Genomic DNA, 25,114 nt, shown 5'->3' on the forward strand with positions numbered 1-25,114 from the left:
ATTTACTAGTTGGTAGCACACATGCCTGCCATCATTCCTCTTCATTACATTTTGCCAAGCGGGCATCTTTTAGTCGCTTCCAAAGCGTGGTGCTTAGACTCAGAAGCTACTGAACAAAAATGCACCTACGGTGAGCTTCCAAAAACACCCAAACCCAGGCAATGTATTCATACGGACAAATTCTGATCTATGTTACCAAACTTGTGAAAACAAGTATTTTTGAAATAGCAACGCCCATTGTTAAGGTATTTAAAAAAATCATTCTGCAAATCCTTGGACTCAGTGTCGAGCAGAAAAGCTCTTCTCTGCTGTCTTTGAAAAGAAAGCCGGCGAAAAAACCGAACTGCTTTGTGAGTGTGCTCTCGAAAACCCTAATACGGTCCCAAAACTCGCTGTGACCATTCCGGCTCCTTACAAATGTTGTCAGGCTGGCCTGCCTTTAAGTTTTTTTCTTCCTTCTAAATGACTGATTGAGGTGGCGCTTTCATCCTCGGCAGCATGTAAAACAGGGGTCCTCAGCAGCTCCAAGGCCGCTGGCGGAGGACAGGGGAGCTGTTGTGCTCGGGAATTAATCTGTCCAAAGGCATCAAAAGCGGCCACAATGCAGCCATCAGCGTGTTTTCACCAGGCAAGCCCCGCATTTCCTATTTAGAAAACACATAACCAGCGCCCCATTCTGAAGCCTCACAAGCCCCCCTCTTATTTATCTGTGTTTGTTATTATTTGGCTTCTGCCGCCCTGTCTGGGGGACGCCTTGCTGTGCACGCATCCATTGAGGGAGGACAAAAGAAGTGTCTATTGCCAACTTGGTAAAGCAAAGAGGGACTCCCACTGCTTCTTCCCTCTGGCCAGGCTTCGATGGCGACAACGGGGCTTAACTCTTTGTGTCCCAGAAGACGACGACTCCTTTGTGCGCTCTCAATTTTGCCAAGGATGAAATGTCACCCACGGGAGAAAAAAATGTCATTCGTGGCCTATTGCAATCCCAGAAGCTGGCGTCTCTCCAGCCACGTAGAGGGCATCAGGGACCGGGGGGGAGACGCGTGTGCCTTCCTCACACCCTGACGCTGTTTTGCGACAAAGCGATGAAACTGCTGCGGCAAAGGCTTGCGCGGCCTCTGCCCGGGGCCCAGTCGGGTTTTCCCCACAACGCCTGGCGGGGTCCTTGTCGTTTCCGGCGTGGCAGCGTCCACAGGAGTTGTGCAAAATCTCGCTAGTTTAGTTCAGTAACCTGGTTGTTCACGACGATGACACGTTTTCAGGATTCACAACCTCATCTCCCGTGAGAATTTCTGCGTCGACTGCGTGAATGAGCCAGTGCTTACAGAGACTCTAGTGCTCGTTTCATCCGGTTCTCCCTCTGAGTCTGTCTGTCTGTCTATCCATCCACTGAGAGAGGCGTGGAGGGGGAGAGATTCAAGACAGACAGACACAGGCCAAATTAACGACCCCCCCCCCCAACCACACACACCCCACCCGTCCAGTTCCAGTGAAGCAGCCGCCAAGACCGAGTGGTGGGCCTTTGCCAAGACGGAGACCAGTGCTTTTAATTTTTAATTTTTTTTTTCTTTTTTGTCTTTTTTGCCATCTCCTGGGTTGCTCCCAAGGCACATGGAGGTTCCCAGGCCGAGTCGGAGCTGTAGCCGCCGGTCTATACCACAGGCACAGCAACGCAGGATCTGAGCCGCGTCTGTGACCTACACCATAGCTCACGGCAACGCCAGATCCTTAACCCACTGAGCAAGGCCAGGGATCGAACCCACAACCTCATGGTTCCTAGTCGGATTCGTTAGCCACTGAGCCACAAAGGGAACTCCAAGCGGTGCTTTTTAAACTCGAGAAGACACCGGGGCTCTGTTACACGGTGGCCCCGGACTCCTTCCCCTCAGGGGCCTGCAGGTTGGGGAGCAGACCCCATGGCTTTAGCGAGCCCTCTGTCTAGGACGACCCGGACCAAGAAGAGTTAATGGTCCCGCCACATCCCAGAGGGCCGGGGCTCAGTGACAGCAGCCCAGGACCTGAAGGGGAGAGGGACAGCCTTCTATTCTTTGGGATCGTCTCTCGAATTAATTAACTGGAAGTGAGTCTTGTCAATGTTTTGGAAAGGCAGCAGGGTGAAAAGAGATGGCTAGAATTAACCACAGTGAGAGACGACTTCAGCGCTGCCAGGGCTCAGAAAAGCCCGGGGAAGAACAAAGAAGGAAAGAGGCCGACTCGCCGTCTGAAGGAGCCCGCGGACCCCAGCAAACTTCAAGGCTTTGCCAAGCAAGCGACGCGGGCTCAACAAGAGGAATTTATTATCTGCAGCCACAGTAGGTACAATTTTTCACTTAAACGCACAGGGTGTCTACAGGACAAAGGCAGAACGGACGGGATTTTAAAGCAAAGAAACAACAGAATGCTCATGTCGCTTTTAAGCTTATCCACACTGAACTCTAATATCTAAAAGATTCACAGGTTCTTGAATTGGTACTGGAGAACTCTTCAAACACTTGCAACTCCACATACGGCAGGTGATGGGAAAATCCATGAGACAGATGCCAGAAGTTCAGACTCGGGGATGAGAGTTCACTCACTAAGAAGAAAAAAGAAACAAAATTGCAGATTAACAGATCCATTTACAAGAATGGTGGGAAAAAAAAAATACAGAGAATTTGGGTCAATGAGAGAATAACGGGAGAGGGACCTGAAACGACCCAGTAAATACAAGTTTTCTGTTCTTCTCACTGTGGTTGACATGGGCTAGCTTTTAAAGACAATCTAATTTCTGGCAGAAACTTTTATGCCACGTGAAAAATTTTTTCTTGATTTTGCTTTTTAGGGCTGCACCTGCGGTGTATGGAGGTTGCCAGGCTAGGGGGTCAAACCGGAGCTGCAGCTGCCGATCTGCACCACAGCCACAGCAACGCCAGATCTGAGCTGCGTCTGCAACCTACACCACAGCTCATGGCAATGCTGGATCTTAAACCCACTGAGTGGGGCCAGGGATCGAACCCGCGTCCTCAAGGATACTAGTCAGGTTCATTACCGCTGAGCCACAGTGGGAACTCTGCCCTGTGACAATTCTGACATGCCTTTTCTGTTTCTTCCCTAGAATGAGTCTGAAACTTCAACTTTTTTTTTTTTTGGTCTTTTTGGGCTACACTTGCGGCATATGTAAGTTCCCAGGTTAAGGGTCGAATCACAGCTGAAGCCGCCAGCCTACACCACAGCCACAGTAATGCAGGTTCCAAGCCACATCTGTGACCTACACCACAATTCATGGCAACGCCAGATCCTTAACCCACTAAGCAAGGCCAGGAGTTGAACCCATGTCCTCATGGATGCTAGTCGGGTTCGCTAACCACTGAGCCAGGACGGGAACGCCTGAAATTTCAACTTTTTTCCCTGTTTTGTTTTTGTTTTTTGTTTTTCTTTTTTGGATGCACCTGCACCATATGGAAATTCCTGGGCTAGGGATCGAATCCAAGCCACAGCTGCAATCTATGCCATAGCTGCAGCGATGCCGGATCCCTAACCTGCAGCACCAAGCCGGAACTCCTGAAATTTCAACTCTTAAGAAAATGGCAGTATAAACACTGAACAAAAAAAATTATTTGCAATTAAATTCAGCACTTTCTTGGCCATCTTGGAAGGCAAAATGCTCCCGAGTTCTCTTCTTTGTTTCCCCTTTTTGTTTTTTGGCTGCACCTGTAGCATGCAGAAGTTCTTGAGCCAGGGATTGAACCTGCGCCACAGCAGTGACAATGCTGAGCCCTGAACCTACGAAGCCACCAGGGAACTCCGCCCATCCATGTTCTTATGGAGCAACTGTGTCCCAACCACGGTGATGGGGAAGCAGGGACCACTGTCTATGAACCGAGAGGGTGGCCGTACTTACCAGCTGAGGTGTGTCACTAGCAGACTTCAGGATCAGCTTGTCCCCCCTCTTCTCAACTTCAAACCCCATTTTTTTAAGGAGGGACGGGTCCGCCAGGCCCTGCTCCTCCATCTTCGCGATCAAATCCTGGTTCCGGCTGTTGTCCTCGGTGAGGTTTCGGATGGCGTACACCACCCACTGGGTTAGAACTGGAGCCAGAGTGAAGGAATCTGCCAGCACGCTCGCCGGGTGCAGAATTACTGGGAGCATGACTGGAAGAGGAGGAGCGGCTGACACCCCCAAACCCAGTATCAATGCACTCACTTTTCTTGAGGATGCACTGTGATATGCGTACCAAGTGGGAAATCACTAAAAAGGTACAATACGTCCTACGTGGTGTGTGTGTGTGTGTGTGTGTGTGTGGTGTCCAGCAAGAGAGGTACTTGATCAGGATTTACTGAATGAACGAACAATTCGAGGCAAAGGCTTAGTGTGGCTGCCTCTGAATTTTATGAACCCAGACACGCGGGGAGGCGAGCACACACACACACTTGCTGGATAATTACATTACTGAGTCACCAGGGAAGGAGGAAGCGTGTTAGAGAGAGTCACCATGGTGCCAGGTTAGAATCAGACAAGAAAACCATCTGTCTAAAGCCAGCCCGGTGTCCTAGGCGCTGCCATGGAGTGTCCCTCACTCCCTCTTGGAAAGACGAAGCTAGAAGCCCTCGGAAGGGCTGGCTGTTCAGGGTGAATCCTCGTGCTCCTGAGAAAGCCCCTCTTTCTCTTCGCCCCGCTGTGCCCCAGGCCTCGTTTTAAACGCCATGCCCGGCCTCCTTCGGGCGTTACTGTCTTCTATTCAGCTACCGGGAGCTGTGTAAGCCTCACCAGGCATCAAGTTGCTACTGTATGTCGTTCTAGAAAAAAAAAACATGTATAAAAACTGCTGCAGCCTTGGATCCAGGGGCACAGAGAGATGCCAAGAACAGTGGGCCTGGCACCCTCCATTGGTTCAGAAGGAACAGCGTGCCAAGCGTGAAATAAACACATTTTCCAATGAAAGGAGGCCGCCCTGCCTGTGATCAGATGGGAGGAGCGAGAAGTTTCGCTTTCTCCTTACTACCAGACGTTTCCCACACAGGCACTTGTGACGCCAGAACGGGGGTGCCTGTGCCCCCAAAAGGTGTCAGGAGGGTCGTTCAACACTCCTGACCCTGACCGAGACCCCAGATGAGCCGTGAGGCTGCGCCGAGACCCTCCCGCTCCCAACGTCAGCGCAGGAAGCCACAGAGACAGGGCTGGATGTTCAAAGACAGTGAGCCCAGCTGGGCCCCTGGTTCAACACCGCAAAGGAAAAGCCAGTACAGAAGAGCCTGTCCACTATTGCTGGACGATTGTACGGCAGGCATCGGGCTAGCTCTGCCTTCAGGAAGTGTCTTCTGGTCGCTCCACCTCCATCCCTCCGACGCGGCCCAAGCTGGCCCGCAGCGCTGCCCAGGCCTCTGAGGCTCCCGGGGGCTGGCGGGGTGGGGGTGGGGGTCCACCCGGGGCCGCCCTGATCACAGGCGGACCCCAGGCTGGGTCCAGCTGCCAGCTGGCCTGCCTCTCCAGCTCCTCCAGGACAGGCCCCGGGGTGCAGGAAGAAGAGGCCGGCAAACGTGTGCAGAGTAAATGACCCACTGGTTTTGGAGGGTTCGCATCCAAACCACTTGTGGGTGTGACTCACCTTTTCCAAAGGGCAAAGAATGGGAACGGCTGGTGCCCCGCGGATGAGAGGCCATACTTAGCTGTCCCCTTTGGTGGGGACAACGTTCTCCTCTCGCCACTTATCTGTCATCCTTTCACGATAGAGCCCAGGTCCGTATAATTACACGTCTGGATGTCTTTGGGGGAGATGAAGCCATACAAATACTCGCATGCGTAAAACCTGCATCTGAATTGCTCCTTCTCTTCCACAACCACCAAGCCCCACTCTGCGACAGGACAGAGAGGAAAAACAACGATCCCAGGCGACAAAACCTTCGGAAACGTTGGTAAATTTCTCTACGGGGAGCCATCTGCTATGATCAACTTCTCACCGGGGGCGACACCATCAGACAGACGCACTTCCTCACGGGCTGCGGGAACGGAGGGGGCAGAGCCCACGAGGACTGACCGAGGAGCAAACACCGACTCCGGCGCGAACGTGAGTGAGGCTGGCGATCGGCCGTGGCCACCGTAACTCTAACGCCAGGCGACAGAAGCAAAACACGTCTTTCTGAAGCTTCCTGGCTCTTCGCTTAAATATAACTGAAAGGAAGAGAACTCAAAGTGCCAGAAACGCACTGAAAGCGCCTCAGCCTCGGAGGGCTGGTCGGCTCCGGGATCGAGGACTCCGATGCCAGCCTCGTCGCCACCAGCTGCCAGTGCTGAGTGTCTCCGGGGGAAAGATCCACCTTCCAGGGCGGCAGGCTGTCCAACGGAACCCCTGCAAAGGGCGCCCACATCCCTCTGCTGCCAGGGGCCCGCCACACCCTCGGCTCCGGCCACGTCACCACGCCAGGCGTCGCCCGTCTGTCCACATGAGACCCTGACCCACGACACGTCCTTGCTCGCCTGTCCTGGGAGTCCGCCTCTCCGTCCAGCTACCCCTCACCGCCAGCTTCGGGTGGACTCGCCCACCACCCGTTTCCAGAACATTCTCCCCTCCTCCCCTAGTTCTCACACTGCACCTGCGTAACTGCCCACGAGTCTGTGAGCTTCGCGGGCAGGAGCCGTACCCACTCCTTCTCCGCGTGCCTGGCCGTGGATCGTCAGTACGTGCTCGGGGACGTGATGCTGGCTGCGGCTCTTTGCAGCTCTATCGCCCTGACACCCTGTAAAGCCCTCGTCAGCACGCGTGACGTCTCGGTCACCCCTCTGTCCAAGCTCGGTGCCGGGACACGTCTGCTCGACGTCAGCGCGAGCGAGCAGGTGCTGTCTCCCATTCGCCGTGTGTGTGCATGTGCACGGAGGGGGCGCGGGGGCACTGCAGGGACCCACTCGGGCTGTGCTTTTCCTTCTCGTTCTTGGAGTGGTTTCCTGGCTCAGCGCGTTGCAGGGTTGAGAGATCAGACGAAAGGAAACCAGTATCAATGCAACTGGGGCAGAAGCTGGACTGTGTCCCTCAAAGGCCCAGGACAGCAAAACCCCCGAGTTCCCGTGTGGACAGGCAAAAGGGCGGATCTGATTCCTGTGCCTGGGCGGGGCGGGGGCAGGGGGTTTTGCAAGTACTGTTACAGCATCTTAGCATTTCATCGTTTTAAGTGTTTAGCAGCTCATTCCTGTAGAAAAAGACACCCAAACCACCCAACCACCAATTTATACGTAAGAAAAGAGGAACACGAGAGCAACGAGAATTCTCTGGATGGGCCCGGGCGCCTCTCCCGTTAGGGTGCTGCTCTCCGGGCAGGCGGGGGCCGGGGGGGGAGGGGTGCTTCAGGAGCCAAAGGGACAGTAGCCCCCTTCACGGGGAGCAGATTCCTGGCGCAGCCTCCACGTGAATGGAAGCCGCACTGAGGCCCAAAGCAGAACAGGCCTTTCAGTCTCCGTCCAAGTGTGTTCGAAGGGCAGAAGGGTGTGTGAGTGGGGGGCACGGGGGAGAGGGGGAGTAAGGCCCCCCTCGGCACCTTGAATATCAGAAATAACAGACAGGTGGCAGAGAGACCCGCAAACACTTCACTTAACCGCGTCCTCACGCTCTGACGTGGCCTAAGCAGAACGGATCTGAGCCCCCCTCGAAGGAGGCTTTCCCGACGTGAGAACACCGTACCGCCCCGTCTGCCTACGGCTGGGCCCTAAGCGAGCCGCGGCATCTGGGGTCTGCACGGTCTCCAAATGAAACACCAAAGGGCCTCTGACTGGTCCCAATTTCCAGTGAGAACATCTCAGCCCTGCTGTCCAGGGCCTCCGACTTAATTCAACAACCACATTTTCACAGCGATTCCCTTCCATTTGTGTGGAGAAGAGAAACACTGGCGCCCCATGCGCTGCTCCAGTGCACGAGCCTGGCTTGCAGGTGCACTGGGCTCCCCCTCGGGCTGTGGGGGGCCGAGCCCTGGGCGCCGCCCGGACCCAGATGGCCCTGGGTGTCCCGAAGGAGATGAAAGCGAGTCCCAGTTAATATTCACATGGCCCTCTTGTTCCCCCGCTCAAGAGACAGAAAGCCAGCCAGAGTGGGGGAAGATTAAACAGCTTCTAACGCCTCGAATCCCACCCACACGTGAAGTGCCCCATTGTCCGCTTAGCTGGAGAGGGAGAGCTTCTGGAGTTGCCATGGCTACTGCAAACAGAAGGCCTGAGCCTGTTTGCTACCCCACTGCCTGCGAGGAACCCCGCGAGCAGCACTGGAATGAAGACGAGACTGAGTGGCTGGCTTTGGACCAGAACCCTGCGTGTCTCGAAACGAGCAGAGATGTGACGAGATGGGACAGGAGCAGAGGCTGAGAACGGGTCCTGGACTCTGAGCACTGGTGCAGCCGGGGGCGCATCCGGATGCAGAAAGACTCAGGCTCAATGCTGGGCCCTGCAGCCCTGGACCAGTGAGGCGACGGGAGACCACGCGAGACACAACAGAATTCCACGACAATGCCATTACCAACCAGCAGACTGATGCGCCACACTCACTTGTAAGGTCAAGTCGGCTGAGTCAAAACGTTAACATTGGAGCTGATGAGAAAAACGCCACCTAACCGAGAAGAGAGCCCAGACGCCCGCAGGTACCAGAATGAATGGTACCGAGTCCCGCGGGATGACCAGGACGCAGGTGACCGGGGAGGCAGCCCCGTGATGACAGGGACTTAGCTCTGGTCAAGGCTCTCGCGTCTGCATCGATTACAATTTATCTTTTGCTCTCAACTTCCGTTCATGCCACTCAGATTGCACACTCTTCTCGTTCAGCGCGTTAAAGTAGAAGCCTTTACCGTGCAGCCTCTGCTCCTGGCCACCTCACATGACGCTGGAAACCAGGGCTTGACAAACGATGGCCCAGGTTTTTGCACGGCTGCAAGTTAAAAATAGTTTTATATTTTTAAATGGCTGGGAGCAAAAGTGGAAGAAGCGTACTAATTGGAGACCCATGAGAATGTTTTGCAATTCAAACTTCAGTGCCCGTAATAAATAGTTTTGCCATGCTCATTCATTTATGAAGTGTCTGTGGCTGCTTTTGTGTTGCAGAGACTGAGCTAGAGGTATAAAGAGACAGTATGGTAAAGCCAAAGATATTTATCCAATTTAACTCTTTCCAAAAAAGGTTGTCAAACTCTGGACTAGAACGTGGAAGGAATCAATAAATGTTTGTTGAATGACTACATGAGCCTTTAAAATTACTGGCACTGAAACTATTGAAATTTATACTATTTAAATTAAGGCAATCTTATTTTCTTTTTAGGGCCATATCTGAGGCATATGGAAGTTGCCAGACTAGGGATCAAATCGGAGCTGCAGCTGAGGCCTACACCACAGCCACAGCGATGCAGGATCTAAGCTGCATCTGTGATCTACACCACAGCTTGTGGCAATGCTAGATCCTGAACCCACTGAGCACAGCCGGGGGGCACTGAATCCGCATCCTCACAGACACTACTAGAATAAAGCAACTTAGGAGTTCCTGTCGTGGCTCAGCAGTTAATGAATCCGACTAGGAACCATGAGGTTGCGGGTTCGATCCCTGACCTTGCTCAGTGGGTTCAGGATCTAGCATTGCTGCAAGCTGGGGTGTAGATCACAGATGCGGCTTAGATCCTGCATCGCTGTGGTTGTGGTGTAGGCTGGCAACCACAGCTCCGATTAAACCCCTAGTCTGGAACCTCCATATGCCACGAGTGTGGCCCTAAAAGGACAAAAAGACCAAAAAAAAAAAAAAAGGCATTTCCCGAGTTCCCTGGTGGTGCACCGGGTTAAGGGCCTGAGGTTGTCACTGCTGTGGCACAGGTTCGAGCCCTGGCCTGGGGACTTCCTTGTGCTAAACCGCTGCCCAGGGACCCCAAGGACTCCCTGAGGCTTCTGCTGCTGGAGGGGGACCACAGGTGGCACCGAGTGGAGACAGGGCTCGAGAACCAGCCCATAGCTCGAAGAGTAAGACGCGCTGAGGGGTGCAGGAGGGGTGGCAACTTCCCTAGGAAGACAAACGGGGGCAGGGGGTGTCCGGACGAGACAGGGTCCCCGCAGAGGGAATAAACCTGGAAGTACACTGCTCCTGTGCCTGTGCAAAGGGCCCCCCCACTTCTCCCGCCCGAGTTAACTCTACCTGCAAACGCCAAGAGATTCTTCACGGCCCTGCTGAGGGCATTCTGCCTCTGTCTGCATCTGTTAAGATTACCGTTTGCTCTCAACTTCCGTTTATGCCACTCGGACCGCACACTCTTCCCGTTCGGAGCGTTAAAGCAGAAGTCTTCACCGTGCAGAGCCGGCTCCCCGCCGCCTCACGTGATGCTGAGAACCAGCGTGTGTTCAGGAACCACCACCCACCACCCATCCGGGCTCCCCTCCTCCTCCGCCAAATCGTCGGTCTGTCTGGGATCTAATTGCCCTCCGCATTTTTGCCTTTTAATAGGAGGGCACATCTGCAGTCCAAGGGCTGCAGCGCCCGCCGTGCTGACACGCACTGTTCTAGGTTTGCAGTGTAGCCTGAGAGCACTTCCGGATCCACGGGCGTGTTCGCTCTGCTTCGCCAATCAACGGCCGACCGTTAATACTGACCGTGGTTCAAAAAAGAAGAAGAAACACCAGTAGAAGAGGGTGGGGAAAGAAACTGCCAGGTCTGTAGATTACAGATCACCGTCTGGAAAATACAACATGATATGTGTGCTTATCATGGGCTCCACGAAGCAGCAGCGTTTCGGTCCTTCTTGAGGACAAGAGGCATCAGAGACACCACCGCTTGGACAGCTGAGGCTTTTTGGCCTCTGAATCCCGAGGACACTCAACATCAAAGGAGGTGGTACCAAGGCCCGAACCAAACGCTGCTGCATCTTGGCAGACACACCGAAACCTGCAAGGGTCAAGCAGACAGACTCCAGCGCGGCGCTCAACCCAGGCGCTTCTCCGTGATGCTGCAGCAAAGACCACGTGCGCGTCCTGGCTCCGCACGGGCTGCTCTCCCCGAACTGACCGTCCAGAGGGAGGGACCGACGACGGTCACAGGGTTAAGGCCTCGTCTCCTCTCCGGTCTCCGGCCCTCAAGGCTCTGCTTCCTCGCGTCCTCACACAGCGAAGCACCGAGGAGCTGCCGTCCTCAGCCCCTCTCCGAGTCCCAGGCGGACAGAGCACACGCGTCCAAGGGTGGCTTCCGTCACCCCCGCTGGCGGGCCCGTGGCAGCGCGGGGACGGGAAGGTGGCACCCCCGCTCTGGCCCACGCTCTCCCGACTCCAACGCGGCTGTGGCCGGGCGAGGGCGGGGCTCGCAGGTGCCCCACGTCCACAGAGTCTGTGGGAAAGGACCCTCCAGCACGGAAACTCCTCCTGCCCACATGTGGGACTCATCTCACTCGCCACTTCAAAGCCCGGCCCGCTGCCCAGAGGCCAGCCCAGCAGCTGGGCCACACGATAGGTTTCAGATCAGAAACCACCAATGCCACTTCTAAGAGCAACCGCACGGATGCACATGCTTGGGGGCAGCGCGTCAATGTCACTTGAGACTCTGAACGGGCCACTGCCTGCGACATGCTGAGCAGAGAGCCTGGCACGTAGCAGGCGGTTGCTAAACGGGGCCCGGAAGAGTCCCTCTGCAGCCTGTCCTGCTGGGTGTCGCTGACTCCCAGAGCGGGAAGGCACAACGCCACCTGCGTGCGGGCTCCTCTCTCACTGTGACTCCCAGCAGCGACACAAGGAGGAGGGTTTCAATTATTTATTTTTACGCGGAAGTTCAGGACCAGGGATCGAACCCGTGCCACCGCAGCCTCCTTAACCTGCTGAGCCACCAGGGAACCCAAGTCCCTGCTGAGTGAATGCTCCCCGCTGTCTGGCCTCCACCTAAATAAGGGGGTGCCGCCCCACTTCTCCTGTTAGATCAGACCCCCTCCCCCACTGCTACCTCAGCCTCTAGGCTTCGGGGGCCACCTCACCAGGGAGAGGCTTTCTGGACACAACAACGTCTAAGGAAAAGACACGGGCCCGGTGCCTGGCTGAGGTGCCAGCAGGGGGCTGTGGCGTCACTGGAGACGGCTGGGCTCTGACAACTGAGAAATCCATGAACAGAAGCCAGGGTGAGCCCCGCAGACACACAGGGAAGCTCCAGGCCCTGTTTTATCCACGACTGTTCTCTTTGGGACAAAGAAACTGCTGGCTGGAATCAATTTCTACCCTCCATGTAAGCGAAGCTTTGCAGGAGGAATTAAGTGTCTCTCCCACAGGCTAAGATCGCCAGCTTATCTGCATAAAAGAAGAAGAGTAAAGACAGGACGGCAGCAACCCTCAGAGCCCCAGGCACACAGTCCGGGCCGGGGCTGTTCCGTCTGCGCTCACCAAGACAGCCCTCCATCCTCACAAGTGCACCCTTTGGGGGGACCATCGCCCCATTCTACGGACAGGGAAACTGAGGCACAGGAGGCGGATGACTGTCCACAGTCACGCAACCTGAAGCGGTGGAGCCTGCGCCTGGACGCAGCTCCAGGGTCCGCCCCTGCTGCTCCTCAGCCCTCTGCAGGGACCGCCGTGGGCGAGGAGAGGCAGCTGCAGGAGGCCAGGGCCCTTCTTCCTCCCGGCCGGGCTGAGGGCAAGCTTCTCAGCTCAATGGAAGGAAGGGCAGGTTTTAGGACACTTGAAACACAGTCCCTTTCTCTGCAAAGAAACTTCCTCCGAAGACCAGGTGAGCGCGCCGTTGCCAGGGAGAGCGACCATCCCTGCAAAACACCTTTGGGGATGAACTCAAACCGTTCAAAGTGAAATTACAACACGGAGTAGAAAAAGGTGAGTAATCCCGTCTAAATGATACCAGATTGCTACTGGTCTAGTGCCGAGGACATCTGAAACGAATAAAGGGTCAAAACCAGTCCTAGGACACGATGGCTTCGATGACGACCACCAGCGGTGTGGGGCAGCCGGCGGACCTGGGACCAGACAAGGCACGGCAGGTACCAGAGCCAGGGAGCTCTGGCACACTGCGTGTGCGGGTGCCCGGGCATCTGGGAATCCCTGTCCTTGGCCCAAAGGTCGCTGGTCTCCTGGGGACGATCCGTGCTGGGGGCACAGGCCCAGCAGGCCCCCCCCCCCGCCCCCGAGCCTGCTCCTCCCAGGAAGTCGGCAGTCGGGGCGATGGGCCCGCAGGTTTGAACAGGCCCAGACGTGCAGGCGCTTCGTGCTGTCTGCTGCCGTTTCTGTTCCTAACGGGTGAGCCGGGGGCTGGGTGCACACGTCTAATCCCGCTCCCCTCACTCGGGGAGGGGCGCTGCTGCACCCATTCTGAAGTCAAGACAACCTTTGGTGGAAACCTGTAACATGCAAGCAACACGAAGCAGAAAGAAAGGCCCACTGACACCTGAGACTGTTTCAAAGCCAAGTGGCTGTGGTGGTGGTATCGAGCTCTTTCTGGACAGCTCTCTCCTAAAACTTCTGCAGGATTGGACATCTCAGTCTGGCGGGGGGGGGGGGAAACACGCTTCGTTCAATTATCAAAATCTGAACCTTCCCCATGTTTTTCGTCTCCTCTATAAACGGCAGGCTTTTTGATTCTTACACTGGAATCAGAGCAGGTGACTTTGATGGAAACACACCTGAAAGTCTCTGAAGAAGTCGTCACGATCCGTCCACTAAAGTGACAACCACGAGGCACTTGCTGGACGCCGGGGACATAAGAACTCGCAGGACAGTCAGCCCCCTCCCGCTGGCCGGCCTTGTGGCCTTCACGTTCCAGAGAAGAGGCAGGCACTGGCCCCCCAGCGGAGCCTCGGGGGAGGCGTGATCACAGCAGGACACGGTCGGGCCGGAAGGCCTCTGTGAGGAGGTGACACCGAGCTAAGACCCTCGGGATTAAAGGAACCCGGTCCCCGGGCGAGCTGGACGGCTGTGCTCGAGAGGAAGGCGCAGCGAGGGGGCAAGGCCAGAGCCCCGGGGATTTCAGGCTGTCGTGAGGAGCCCACTTTCTCTTCTACCGCAATGAAAAGCCACAAGTGGGGACAGGGTCCAACCAGGTGTCCACACGGCAAGGGGAAGATTCTGGAACGGGACGGACCTGGGCCCAAATTCCAACCCTGATAAGCTGGTGAGTCTGGGCCATGTCTGTAACTTGGCCAGGGTAAACCTGGACGGGCCACACGTGACGGTGACAGGAGGGGACACCGCTCACTCGTCCTGCCCAGCACCGCGGGGTCCACCTGTCTCACCCTTGGCCCCGTGCGACATGTGACCTTGACTCTGCCTCGTCTCCGTTCCCCACGGCGGCCAGGGACAGCCCAGGAGTCACCAAGTCCAGGGTCAAACCTCCATTCCGGCTGCTCCCGGCTCGGGGCCTTGGCCAGTTACAAACCCTCTGCCTCAACTTCCTCTCCTACAAGATGGGGGTAAGAACAGCATCTACCTCACGGAGTGACCAGACCACAGACCCCAGGGCCTGGCAGGAAAGAGGCACCAAGTGTCGGCTCTTTCCGTTCAACCGTCTGATCTGTTATTAGTCAGTCACTGTGGCAGGGGGTTACCTTGAGATAAACAGAGCTGGGCTGCAGGTTACGGACGTCGCAGGAAAGGCCAGACCACCCACTCTACGTAACAGGCAATGGAGCCCCCTGTCTATTGAGTTCTCAACCCCAACTTGTCCTCCAGCGGCCATCCCACTGCAAGGACATGTGGCCGACTCCAGGGCCCCTGGGGAGTCACTGTTGCCCAAGCAGCATCTGAAGCCCATTTCTTCCAACACGACACCCTTGTCTTAGGGCTTCTCCTTTCTCCCTTTGCCAATTTTCTCTTGGGGATGGAGAGCAAAGGCAGATGCCAACGAGGAAGGGAGGGAGGGAGGGAGAAGCAGGGATGGTGGGTTCGGGCGTGCGTATCTGGTTCCTCAGGAAGCTTCGATGACGTGTGCGTGCGACGCAAAGCCCGCGGCTGCGGCGGTGCTGAATCTCGAGGTCTCCGTCTCCCTGGAACGTTCGCTCCGTGCGGAGAAACAAGCATATCACTAACTGGACTCGCCGCTACACCGTGAAACGGCAGGATAAATGAAACAAGAAAAGGGGGCCTTATCGGAGCAGGATGCTGGAAGACCCTCAGGCGTAAACAACCTTTGCTCTGACGGGTCTGAACCTGGACGTGGTGACGGCTGGGCCGTCACAGCCCCAAGGGGGAAGTGAGCAGCGGGTGGCCAGTGTAGACGGGATGGAACCCTGGCAGAGAAACAGGCTGGGAGGCCAGCGGAAGAGGAGGAAGGCCAGGGCTCTGGAAGGGAAGGGCTGCGTGACCGTGGGGGTGACCGTGAGTTGGGGAGGCCTAGGGAGAGGCCCCCCCCCGCCCCCGAGAGCACCAGGGTAAATCCGGTGCTTTGCCCCCAGGGCGCTCACGAGCAGGCAGAGGTGGCAGACCTGGAGCGGGCACAGAGGAGGCTTCCTGAGGGAGAGGCCAGGGCCCCTTTCCAGGGACGCCGAGGGTCTGTGCTCCAGCCTGGCTCGTGCCGTGCCCACCCACGCCGGACGGCAGGCTCCTCGGGTACCCCTTTATCCCCAACAGCTGGGACGATGCCCAGCGCACTACACAGCAGGGACTCGGGTAACACCTGCGGAATGGACCAGCCAGCATCCAGCAACACAGGACAAGGACAGCGCAGGAGAGACTGTCCACACGCCAAGTGCCATGCGCCTGCTCTCCGGATGGCAGCGTCATTGAGATGAAGATGGCATCACTTTGGACGGAGGAGGACAGAGCGCACGCACGCACGGGACAGTGACAGTGACTCGGGGACAGAGGAGGACAGAGCGCACGCACGCACGGGACAGTGACAGTGACTCGGGGACAGAGGAGGTCAGAGCGCACGCACGCACGGGACAGTGACAGTGACTCGGGGACAGAGGAGGTCAGAGCGCACGCACGCACGGGACAGTGACAGTGACTCGGGGACAGAGGAGGACAGAGCGCACGCACGCACGGGACAGTGACAGTGACTCGGGGACAGAGCGCACGCACGCACGGGACAGTGACAGTGACTCGGGGACAGAGGAGGACAGAGCGCACGCACGCACGGGACAGTGACAGTGACTCGGGGACAGAGGAGGACAGAGCGCACACACGCACGGGACAGTGACAGTGACTCGGGGACAGAGGAGGACAGAGCGCACGCACGCATGGGACAGTGACAGTGACTCGGGGACAGAGGAGGACAGAGCGCACGCACGCACGGGACAGTGACAGTGACTCGGGGCAAGATGGCCCTGCAGAGCCGGGGTCAAAGTAAGGTCTTCCCAACACGGGGACAACCCAGGAGGAAGCGGAAAACCCGAGCCCCCCCGCATACCGCAGACACTCGCCACCGGCAGGTTATCGGGCTGAAGCTTTTAGATGAAAACTCGCTGTTGGTCAGACACGAGCTAACGCAGGAAAGCAGCCGTCGGGGTGACCGTCAGGCAGAACCCGCCCTGCGTGTCCTCGTCCATCCCAGCCCCTGGCAGGGCGTCTTCAGGGCGCTGGTCCCACGTGCTCCCCATGCACCCTCGGTCGGGGCCCACCTCCTACGCTGGTGGCCCCAGCGCTCAGCACGCGGTCGCCTGTTCCTTCCCAGGCTCACTCGCCCCACAAGGGCTTAGTTTTCTTAATCTTTGGGTTCCTGAAAAATAAGTGACTCCAACCTCCTGCTGAAGATGATGATGGCAACACGGCAGCCCGGGGACGGCCGCTGAACGTGCTCAAGAAGGCTGTTCGCACAGAGGCTCGGACCAGGCCCTTTCTGTAATCGCTAAGTTGGACTAAGGTCACTTCAGGAAAAAATACTGATATTAGCCAGGGACGCCGGAACGCATTTCTTTCTTTCTTTCTTTCTTTCTTTCTTTCTGTCTTTTCAGGGCCACACCCGCAGCATGCGGAGGTCCCCAGCCTAGGGGATGCTGTGCTGATGCTGTAATAATATAGTGGATACACGTCATTACATATTTGTCCAAACCCGCAGAGTGTTTGACATCAACTGCGAACCCTTCAACGATGGCCTTTGGGCCATAATGGTGTGTCAATGCAGGTTCAACTTTGGTTTAAAAAAAACAGGGAGTTCCCACCACGGCGCAGTGGAAATGAATCCAACTAGGAACCATGAGGTTGCGGGTTCGATCCCTGGCCTCGCTCCGTGGGTTAAGGATCCGGCGTTGCCGTGAGCTGTGGTGTAGGTGGCAGACGTGGCTCGGATCCTGCGTTGCTACGGCTGGGGTGTAGGTGGGTGGCTATGGCTCCGATTGGACCCCTAGCCTGGGAACCTCCATGTGCCGCGGGTGCGGCCCTAAAAAGACAAAAGCCAAAACAAAAAACAAAAACAGTACTCCTCTGGCGGGGATACTGATAGTGAGGGAGGGTCCGAATGTGTGCGGGCTGGGGGTGTCTGGGGGCCCTCTTGCTGTGAACCTAACAATTCTCTTAAAAAATAAGGTCTTTAGAATTTTTTAACGGATGAAAAAAAAGGAATATAACAATAAACAAATATTTCATATAGATCCTTTCTCCTTTCTTTTTTTTTTGGAGCGTGTGGAAGTTCCCTGGCCAGAGATTAAATCTGAACCATGGCTAAGCAAATGCTGGATCCTTAACCCACCGCGCCGCAGCGGGAACTCCCTAAGATAGTGTCCTGTAGTTTCAAAAGCCAAGTAACTTCCTTAGGCAAACTCACGACTGCCACGCAGAATAACTAGTGACTAATAATGATTAAGTATTGCTGACACGGGTTCCCAGTGCCACTCTCGCCCTCGAGGTACAATCCCCGGATGGCATTCGCTGAATCATTCAGCCACAAGCTGCGGGTCCTTAAGAATAGTAACTACTGGAAACGCACGTTCACACAAGGTCCTGTTTCTCTCTGAAAGGGACTTCGCGTGGTGGCACTTACACATTAATAGTGACCACTGGGACATGAAACGAAGACCCAGTGTCACGTCCAGGCCAGGTGGCTCAAGTCACAGGAAGTCCAGGGACCAGCTTCCAAGGTCACCTTCTCACTGTCCAGCCCTGGTCCCCGCCCAGCTGAGGGGGGGGCGAGGGGGACGTGGCCACGTGCAGACCACATGGTCCAGGCAGGCACCTCACCTTGGAAAAGGACAGACCCCGCCCCCCCAACTTCCGTGACAACAAACCTCAAGCAATCCTGTTTTCCGTGCAAGTAAACGTGACGGTGGGACCAGGGCACACGGACCTCCTGACCTCTGGGAGACAGGGAGGTGCAGCCGGCAACCCGGGCTGAGCCAAACAGCAGAGGCCAGGGGTTCGTGTGGCCCGGGGTCAGCGTGCGTGGGGTCGGGGGGTGAGGGGGGGAGACGCAGGTTGTCGCCAGCCTTCACACGCCAACGTGTTAGTGGTGACGACAGGTTAAATTTCTCGCCTCTAGGATTTCAGAGCTGTCAGAAAAGCAGAGGCACACACCATGTGAAGGAGCAAACTGGACGGACTGTGGTCTCATTTGAAAGTGGTCTGACTATTTGCCAAGACGCCTGAATAGGGAAGCAGAACCCACGTTTGTGCAAAGCCTCACTCAGGACATCACATCCCACGCCTCCAACCTCTCTCTGGCTCTGAGCCCTGGGGAACTGGGTGATAGGAGACCACAGGGGCTGCAGGACCCAGGGCTTCTCCCCACCTTCTCCTTGGATGGGTCTATTCAGATGCTGACCGGGCCCATCAGGGCCCCTGTGCACGTGCCGGAGCAGCAGCTTCAGAGCCAAGGCCACCTGGGACCTCACACTCGGCCTGCCCTCGCCCGGGGCCCCAGGGGGGCTTACCCTAGGGGAGGGTAAGAGACTCCACGAGAGGCTTTAAAAAACCAAGTCAAGTCACTGGGAGACTGAAGTTTATCTTTTTAAAGCCAAACAGCACTAAGAAGTTTTAAATGCCTGCTCAGCGAGTGAACACATGGCCACTGAGGGTTCCTGAGCTGCTTACGGCTGGGGACACAGACACCACCAGAGGACAGCCGTCGCCCTCCAGAGGGGGAAAGACTGATTCCCGCAGAAAGACGTCCTAGCCACTCAGGCTCTGAGCGTGTGGATGGGCAAAGTAAGGCGTTAAAAGCAGAAACGTTATCATTTTGGGAATGCAGCACAAGCGCTCCTCCGGTGTGGAAGTTCGCTGATACCCTTTGCAAACAAGGTCAAGTTTCGCCAGCTGTGCTGCTCCGAAATGCTTAAGGCACTTCCCTGGTCGCCTCCCTCTGGCGGCTGCATGGCAGGGGCCCGTCACGAGCTAGTGTCCCAGGAAGAAATGTACAGAATGGAAGGTGTGTCTGTGTTTATTCTCAAATCCCCACACTCCCCAAGGTGTGGTACTCGAATCCAGAATTTCCACAACGCACACGAGACATCAAGACTCCACGAGTCCTGCGGAAAAGACACCTGCTTGCCACAGACGCTATACCTACGTATCACGTAGAGGCCTTCGCTCACGTAAGAGCAGTGTGAGACACGACAGGAAAAAACACGCTTTGCAACACACGATGGCCACGCCCCCTTGGCTTGACAGGGTCCAATGGGGGACACAGACGCCACCGGGGATAGACTTTTCCGGAGGGAAAGCGTTACACATCCAGGTATTTCCAGGTGATGTGGTCACGGGGTGGCAGGGTAACCGCTGAACCACAGACGGAAATCAGGCTACCTGCTTTCTGGGAAGGCCACCCTCTCAGGGCTCAGGTAGCACCCTCATTATCGCCCGAGGCTAAAGCAGGGCCGTGAGCAGAGACCACGTGCCAGATGCTCAAGAGGACTAACTCAAGACTTCGTGTCCCAGACAGCTCAACTGCTACAGGTCACCCAGGAAAGAGCACCTGACAGATACACCAGAGGGCGTGAAGGACGCACCTGCTCGGAAGTCTGGACACCGAATCAGGGCCACAGCACAGACAGGCCCGGCCGTGCGCCCTGACCAGCTGCGGCAGGGATCTGACTCTCTGAGCCTTACTCCTTTCGTTGGCAAAATAACCGTCCCCAGAGATCCCATCATGGCTCAGCGGTTAGCAAACCGACTAGCATCCATGAGGACACGGGTTCGACCCCTGGCCTCAGTCAGTGGGTTAAGGATCCGGCGTTGCCGTGAGCTGGGTTGTGAGTTGCAGATATGGCTCAGATCCCAAATTGCTGTGGCTGTGGTGTAGGCCGGTAGCTGTAGCTCCGATTCGACCCCTAGCCTGGGGCCCTCCATATGCCGCAGGTGCAGCCCTAAAAAGACAGAAAGACCAAAAATAAAAATAAAATAGGAGTTCCCAACAAAGAGGGTTGTTAAAAATAAAACTGCGCAAGATAACGTAGGTAAAGGGTTTGACACACAGAAATAACTCAATAAATGATCTTTAAAACGTGAGGTGCAACAGAACGCACCCGCCCTACGAGTAACGTCTTGGCAGGTGTTCTCACGGGGACACCATGAAACCCCACCCAGAGGAAGATCTAGAACACGCCCAGCAGCCCACGAGGCCCCGCGTACCCCCACCCCAGCAACCTCCACCGTCCTACCTCCCAGGGCCACCACTGCTCCGACCGCTACTGCTGCGGATTAATTCTGCCTGTTCTTAAGCGTCACATAAGTGCAATCACACAGTACGTACTGGCCTCTTTAGCTCAGTACCACATTCATGAGATTCACCCATGTTTGTTTTGTTTTGCCTTATGGCCACCCTGGCGGCACATGGAAGTCTCTGAGCCACAGGTTGAAGCCAACCCAGCCCACAGCAGCAGCAACACCGGATCATCGGATCCTTCAAGCCACTGCACCAGGCCAGGGATCGAACCCACACCTCCACAGTGACCCGAGCTGCTGCAGCCAGGCTCTCAGACCACGGCATCACAGCGGGAACGCTCATCGTCTGTTCCGCAGGGAACGCGTTCTTTACCGCATACAGCATTTCGGGGGATGGATGGACACCCACAACTGACCTCTGCTACTACGATGACCGTGTGGGATGCTTGCACTTGGGGGCTGTTGCAAACAACGAGAGGGCGCCCACGTCTTCCGACAGACCTGTGTGCGTGTCTCCGGGGCATGTCCCCGGGCGGGACTGTCGGCTCTCCGGGCAGCTGTGTGTTTAGTGCTAGCGACCTTGCCAAAGGGGGCAGGGTCTTTCCAACAGACACGTCAACTTACGAAAGCTCAGACTGCTCCACGGCCTTGAGCCACTGGGTACTGCCAGTCTTCGTCTTCTTTCTTTTCTTTTTACAGCTGCACCTGCAGCATATGGACAGTCCCAGGCTAGGGGTCAAATTGGAGCTGCAGCTACAGCCAGCCTACACCACAGCTTGTGGTAACACCGGATCCTGAACCCACTGAGCGAGGCCAGGGATCAAACCCATATCCTCGCAAAGACCATGCTGGGTTCTCGTCCTGCTGAGCCACAAAAGGACTCCCCCTGTCCGTTTTCTCATGAGCCGTCCTGGTGGGTTCTGCATCGTGGCTAAAAACGGCATCTCCCGGACGACCAATGACACCGAGCTGTTTCCACACGCTTGGGGGGCCACCTGGATTTCCTCTTTTGTGACGTGCCATGAGCCTTCTGTCCATTTGTAAAGACGGAACTACCCTTTCCTTGCTGTTGTGCTGGGGTCCTTTATAATATGGTGGATATAGGTCCTTGTCAGCCATATTCAAGGCAAATACCTTCTCAAAGTCTTTCTCTTACGGTGAGTACTTTGGGTTATAATTTTGATGTCTTAAGACATCTTTGCCTATCCTACGATAATAACCGTATTCTCTTGTGATGCCTTCTAGAAGCTCTTGTGTTTTACCTTCCACATTAAGGTCTATGATTCATCGGCAATTCATGTTGGTGAGCGGTGTGAGGAAGGGGTGGCAGGGGGCTTTTTTTCCCCCCTTTCGAACAGTAAATCGGTCTCGCACCATTTATGGAAAAGACCATCGCTTTCCCCTCAGCCACGGTGGGACCACGGCTGCGTACGTGTGAGTGTGTTTGCGGATCCTCTATCCTGTGATATGACTATAAATTTCACCCCTTACTCACCCTGCAACCACAGAGGGGCATGTACCTTTTCCCCAAAGCCATCGACAGCTGTAACAGGATATTGCACAAGAACATGCATTTGTTGAGAAACTATAGGCTGGGTCCTTTGCAGACTCGATGACATTTCGCATTCGCCATAACCCTGTGGGGGTAGGTCCCACTTTAGACAAAACAAGCTATGACTTAAGTCAAGTGTCTAGAGGTTAAGAAGAGGCAGAATCTGCGTCTGTCTGGCCCCAGAGTCCTTGCCACTGTGTCATACTTCCCCGACATAATGTCACTGGGGGACAGACGGTCTGGTTATCATTCCGGTAAACAGTTACACGTCTGTACACAAGTGAAACGGACAAGTGAGGCTTTTCCGAAAGCAAGCAAGCAAGCAAGCAACCCCAACCCTGTGTGGACTCTCATCTGATCCCTACCCCCTCCCCCTCCAATAAAAACAATATAAAAAAAAAAAAACAAACCACATCAAGGACAACTGATCAAAACACAGATCAAAAAAGAATCAAAGAAAAACATTTCAAATAAAGTTCAGCTGTTTCTGTTTGGAAATAACAACAACAAAAGAATCCCACTTGCCACAATAAACTGACAAATAAGAAATTGACTGTGGTAGCGGGGCTGGAATTTTCCGATGGCTTCTGCTACTATGTCATTTCTGCGGGTGACCCACAAGTGAGCTGGGCAAGGGAACAGCTGGGCGCTGGCTGGGCGTGTGTCCCTGACGCAGCCGCCGACGAGGACAGGGCTTCGGAGCTAAGCAGCCCTTTGAGATGCTGTCCTCTCCCTGGAACTAGAAACTCTCCCCAGTTGGTCTCTAGAAAGGGGACAGTGGGCCTCCCAGCCTCATTCCCAGCTTGGGGGAGTGTTTGGCTTAGTTTGCTGTGACTTGCCACCTGGAAACTCCTCATCCCCCAGAGAAAGTCTGTTCAGGGTCCTAAACCCAGACGTCCCACAGGGGACAAGGAACTGGTACCCTAAGGTAGCAGGAGCCCTCCCTCCATCCCGCAGGGATGTGTAAGGGCAGGGACACAGCCAGCTGGTCCAGAGCCATCAGAGGAGGGAGGTGTTTTGAGTCCGACAAACTCATCCTTCATGGAGATCCCCCCACACACTTAAACTACATCCCGAGCCTTCACCCCTTCGCCTGGCTCTGTCTGTCCCTTTGGGGCCAGGTGTCCTTCTGCCTCAAGTCCTCTTAGAATTTCTTCTAGGGTGAGCCCAGTGGTGAGCAACGAATGAGCTTGTTTAAATGTACGCCTGACACTAGCGCTTTGCTGGGACTGCTTCGGGCGCTCAGTGTTTGAGGGTGTACGGTCTGACTTAACGCCAGCATTTCCAGCGAAGTATCTGCTGCACCCTTTGCATCCAGTATCCTACATCCAGAGCGTCTCTACCTTTCTCGTTGGATGGGCTTGGGACCAAACCTGGAGGGGAGACAGGAGGCCAAGGAAGAACTAGCCTCACAAGTGGCTCCAAGCTTTCCGACCCGAGCGACCGGATGGATGGGCTATTCCCCGCTTCGTGGAGAAAGAGAGTCATTTCAAAGGAGAACACGGGCTGACGAGTGCGTTCACACGCTTCGTCGTTTGCGCAGTGTCCCTGGTCACCCCGCACTGGCACAATCCCCGGGCGCCCTGATGTCCTTACGTGAAAACTCAGCCCGGTGGCAGTGACCACTTCCTCCAGAAGGGAACCCATCTTCCTCGCACCTCCTCCCGGGTTTTCTTCACATCCTGCCGGCTCCTCCTCCTCATTCTCCGTTGTCACGTCCTCTTCGGCGCGAGATTTAGACGGAGGAGGAGTACTTCCGGGCCTTCCAGGGCTGGGGAATGGCCTTCTCACGCTGGGCCCTCTCCCTAAGTAGTCCCACCATGTGCGCCTCCACTCCTTGATTCATTCAACGCGTCCCAGACGCTCTGCCGGGCCCGTGGCACGACAGGGACTCCTGGAGGGAGGCTGTTGCCATCATCCAGGCACAAGGGGACAGCGGCTGGGGCCAGGCCGGTAACCGCGGAGATGGGAGAGAGGCCTGCTGCTGGGTATTCTGGGGGCTTCGCATTTCATCTATTCGCCCAGGTCTTTACCCCGTTTGATGCTTAAGACAGACCCTGCTTCCGCGTCCCAGACTCAGGTCGCCAACACCCTGCTTTAGCATTTTGCTTGTGCATCTGTCCTTTCAAACGCAGCCTGTCTAAAGTTCAACTATTAACACCTCTGCAAAATCATCCCCCCCCTTTTTTTAAATAAATGCAGGGATATCTCCATCCATCTAGTTGCTCAGGGCAAAAACCTGAGAGTCCCAGAGGCTGTTTCTTTTTTATTCTCCTGTATCCAAAGAATTAAAATATATATCAACGATAGCAGCATATAAACTGGCGTATGTGTGTGTGCGTGTGCGCGTGTGAGCACATGCACACATGCTAAGTGGTCCTATATTATCTGGGACGTGTGTAAAGGTTTAAGAAACATTAGATTTTTCCTGGTTAAAGATGTATGTTGTAATTTCCCAGGGACCTATTAACAGAATAGACGGGAAAAAAATAACTAAAAACTTTTAAACTAGAAAAAGAAAAAAACTGAATTACATAAAACAATCAATCCAAAGAAAGCAAGAGAGAAAAAGAAAACAAAATAGGAAGGAAAACAGAATAGCTAAAGTATACACAGATCAGTAACTACATTAACTATAAATGGCTAAATGCAACAGCTAAATGACAAAGAAACTAGATGAAGAAGAAACCAACTATGCCACTGACAACAAGTACCTCTGATACCCAAAGTTAAGAACTTCGGTTCATCCAAAGAAGCTATAAAGAGAATGACAAGGGAAGTTGCAGAATGAGGGAAAGGAAATATGAGCAACACATGTAGCTTCTATCCAGAACTACTATCTAGAATATATACAGATCTGTTACAAATTGTAAAAAGACAACCCAGTGACAAAAGTGGATAAAGGTTTTGATCAAGCACATTTACACACGCACCCACACAATCCAAAGGGCAGATAGGCACTTGAGAAGGGTCAGGTCAGCCAGGCAACCAAGTGGAATCTTAACCACAGCAGAAGCATGGGGGGGGGGTGCTACGAGAGCCAAATCCCAGGGTCCTAACAAGGTAAA

The 25,114-nt window shown here is 55.1% G+C and overlaps 1 protein-coding gene and 1 long non-coding RNA gene across 7 annotated transcripts in view; both read right to left on the minus strand.

Moving 5' to 3' along the window:
- Nucleotides 1-2,280: 2,280 nt before the first annotated feature.
- ATXN10 (ataxin 10) overlaps nucleotides 2,281-25,114 on the minus strand; it is a 162,631-nt gene continuing 139,797 nt past the window's right edge. For 5 of the 6 annotated variants that reach the window (XR_014845595.1, XR_014845594.1, XR_014845593.1 and 2 more), the window contains 2 exons: nucleotides 3,881-4,068; nucleotides 2,281-2,575 (listed from right to left, as the gene is read on the minus strand). Coding sequence is in view for 2 of the 6 variants with exons in the window: in XM_013997463.3 (XP_013852917.2) it covers nucleotides 2,573-2,575; nucleotides 3,881-4,068 (191 nt within the window). In the remaining 4 variants the exon portion in view is untranslated. Of the gene's footprint in view, nucleotides 2,576-3,880; nucleotides 4,069-17,500; nucleotides 20,034-25,114 lie in introns of those variants that run through there. The other variant, XR_014845592.1, reaches the window with a different exon arrangement.
- LOC146403076 (uncharacterized) lies at nucleotides 4,347-9,739 on the minus strand. The gene is made up of 2 exons (XR_014845598.1): nucleotides 9,671-9,739; nucleotides 4,347-9,357 (listed from the first exon to the last, which is right to left on the minus strand). It is a non-coding gene; the product is annotated as an uncharacterized LOC146403076 (long non-coding RNA).

The sequence above is a fragment of the Sus scrofa genome, chromosome 5 (assembly GCF_054392235.1).
Source record: "Sus scrofa isolate SSC_HxYL_T2T_F1_AM1 chromosome 5, Sscrofa_HxYL_maternal_Yorkshire_Landrace_v2.0, whole genome shotgun sequence".
Lineage (NCBI taxonomy): Eukaryota > Metazoa > Chordata > Mammalia > Artiodactyla > Suidae > Sus > Sus scrofa.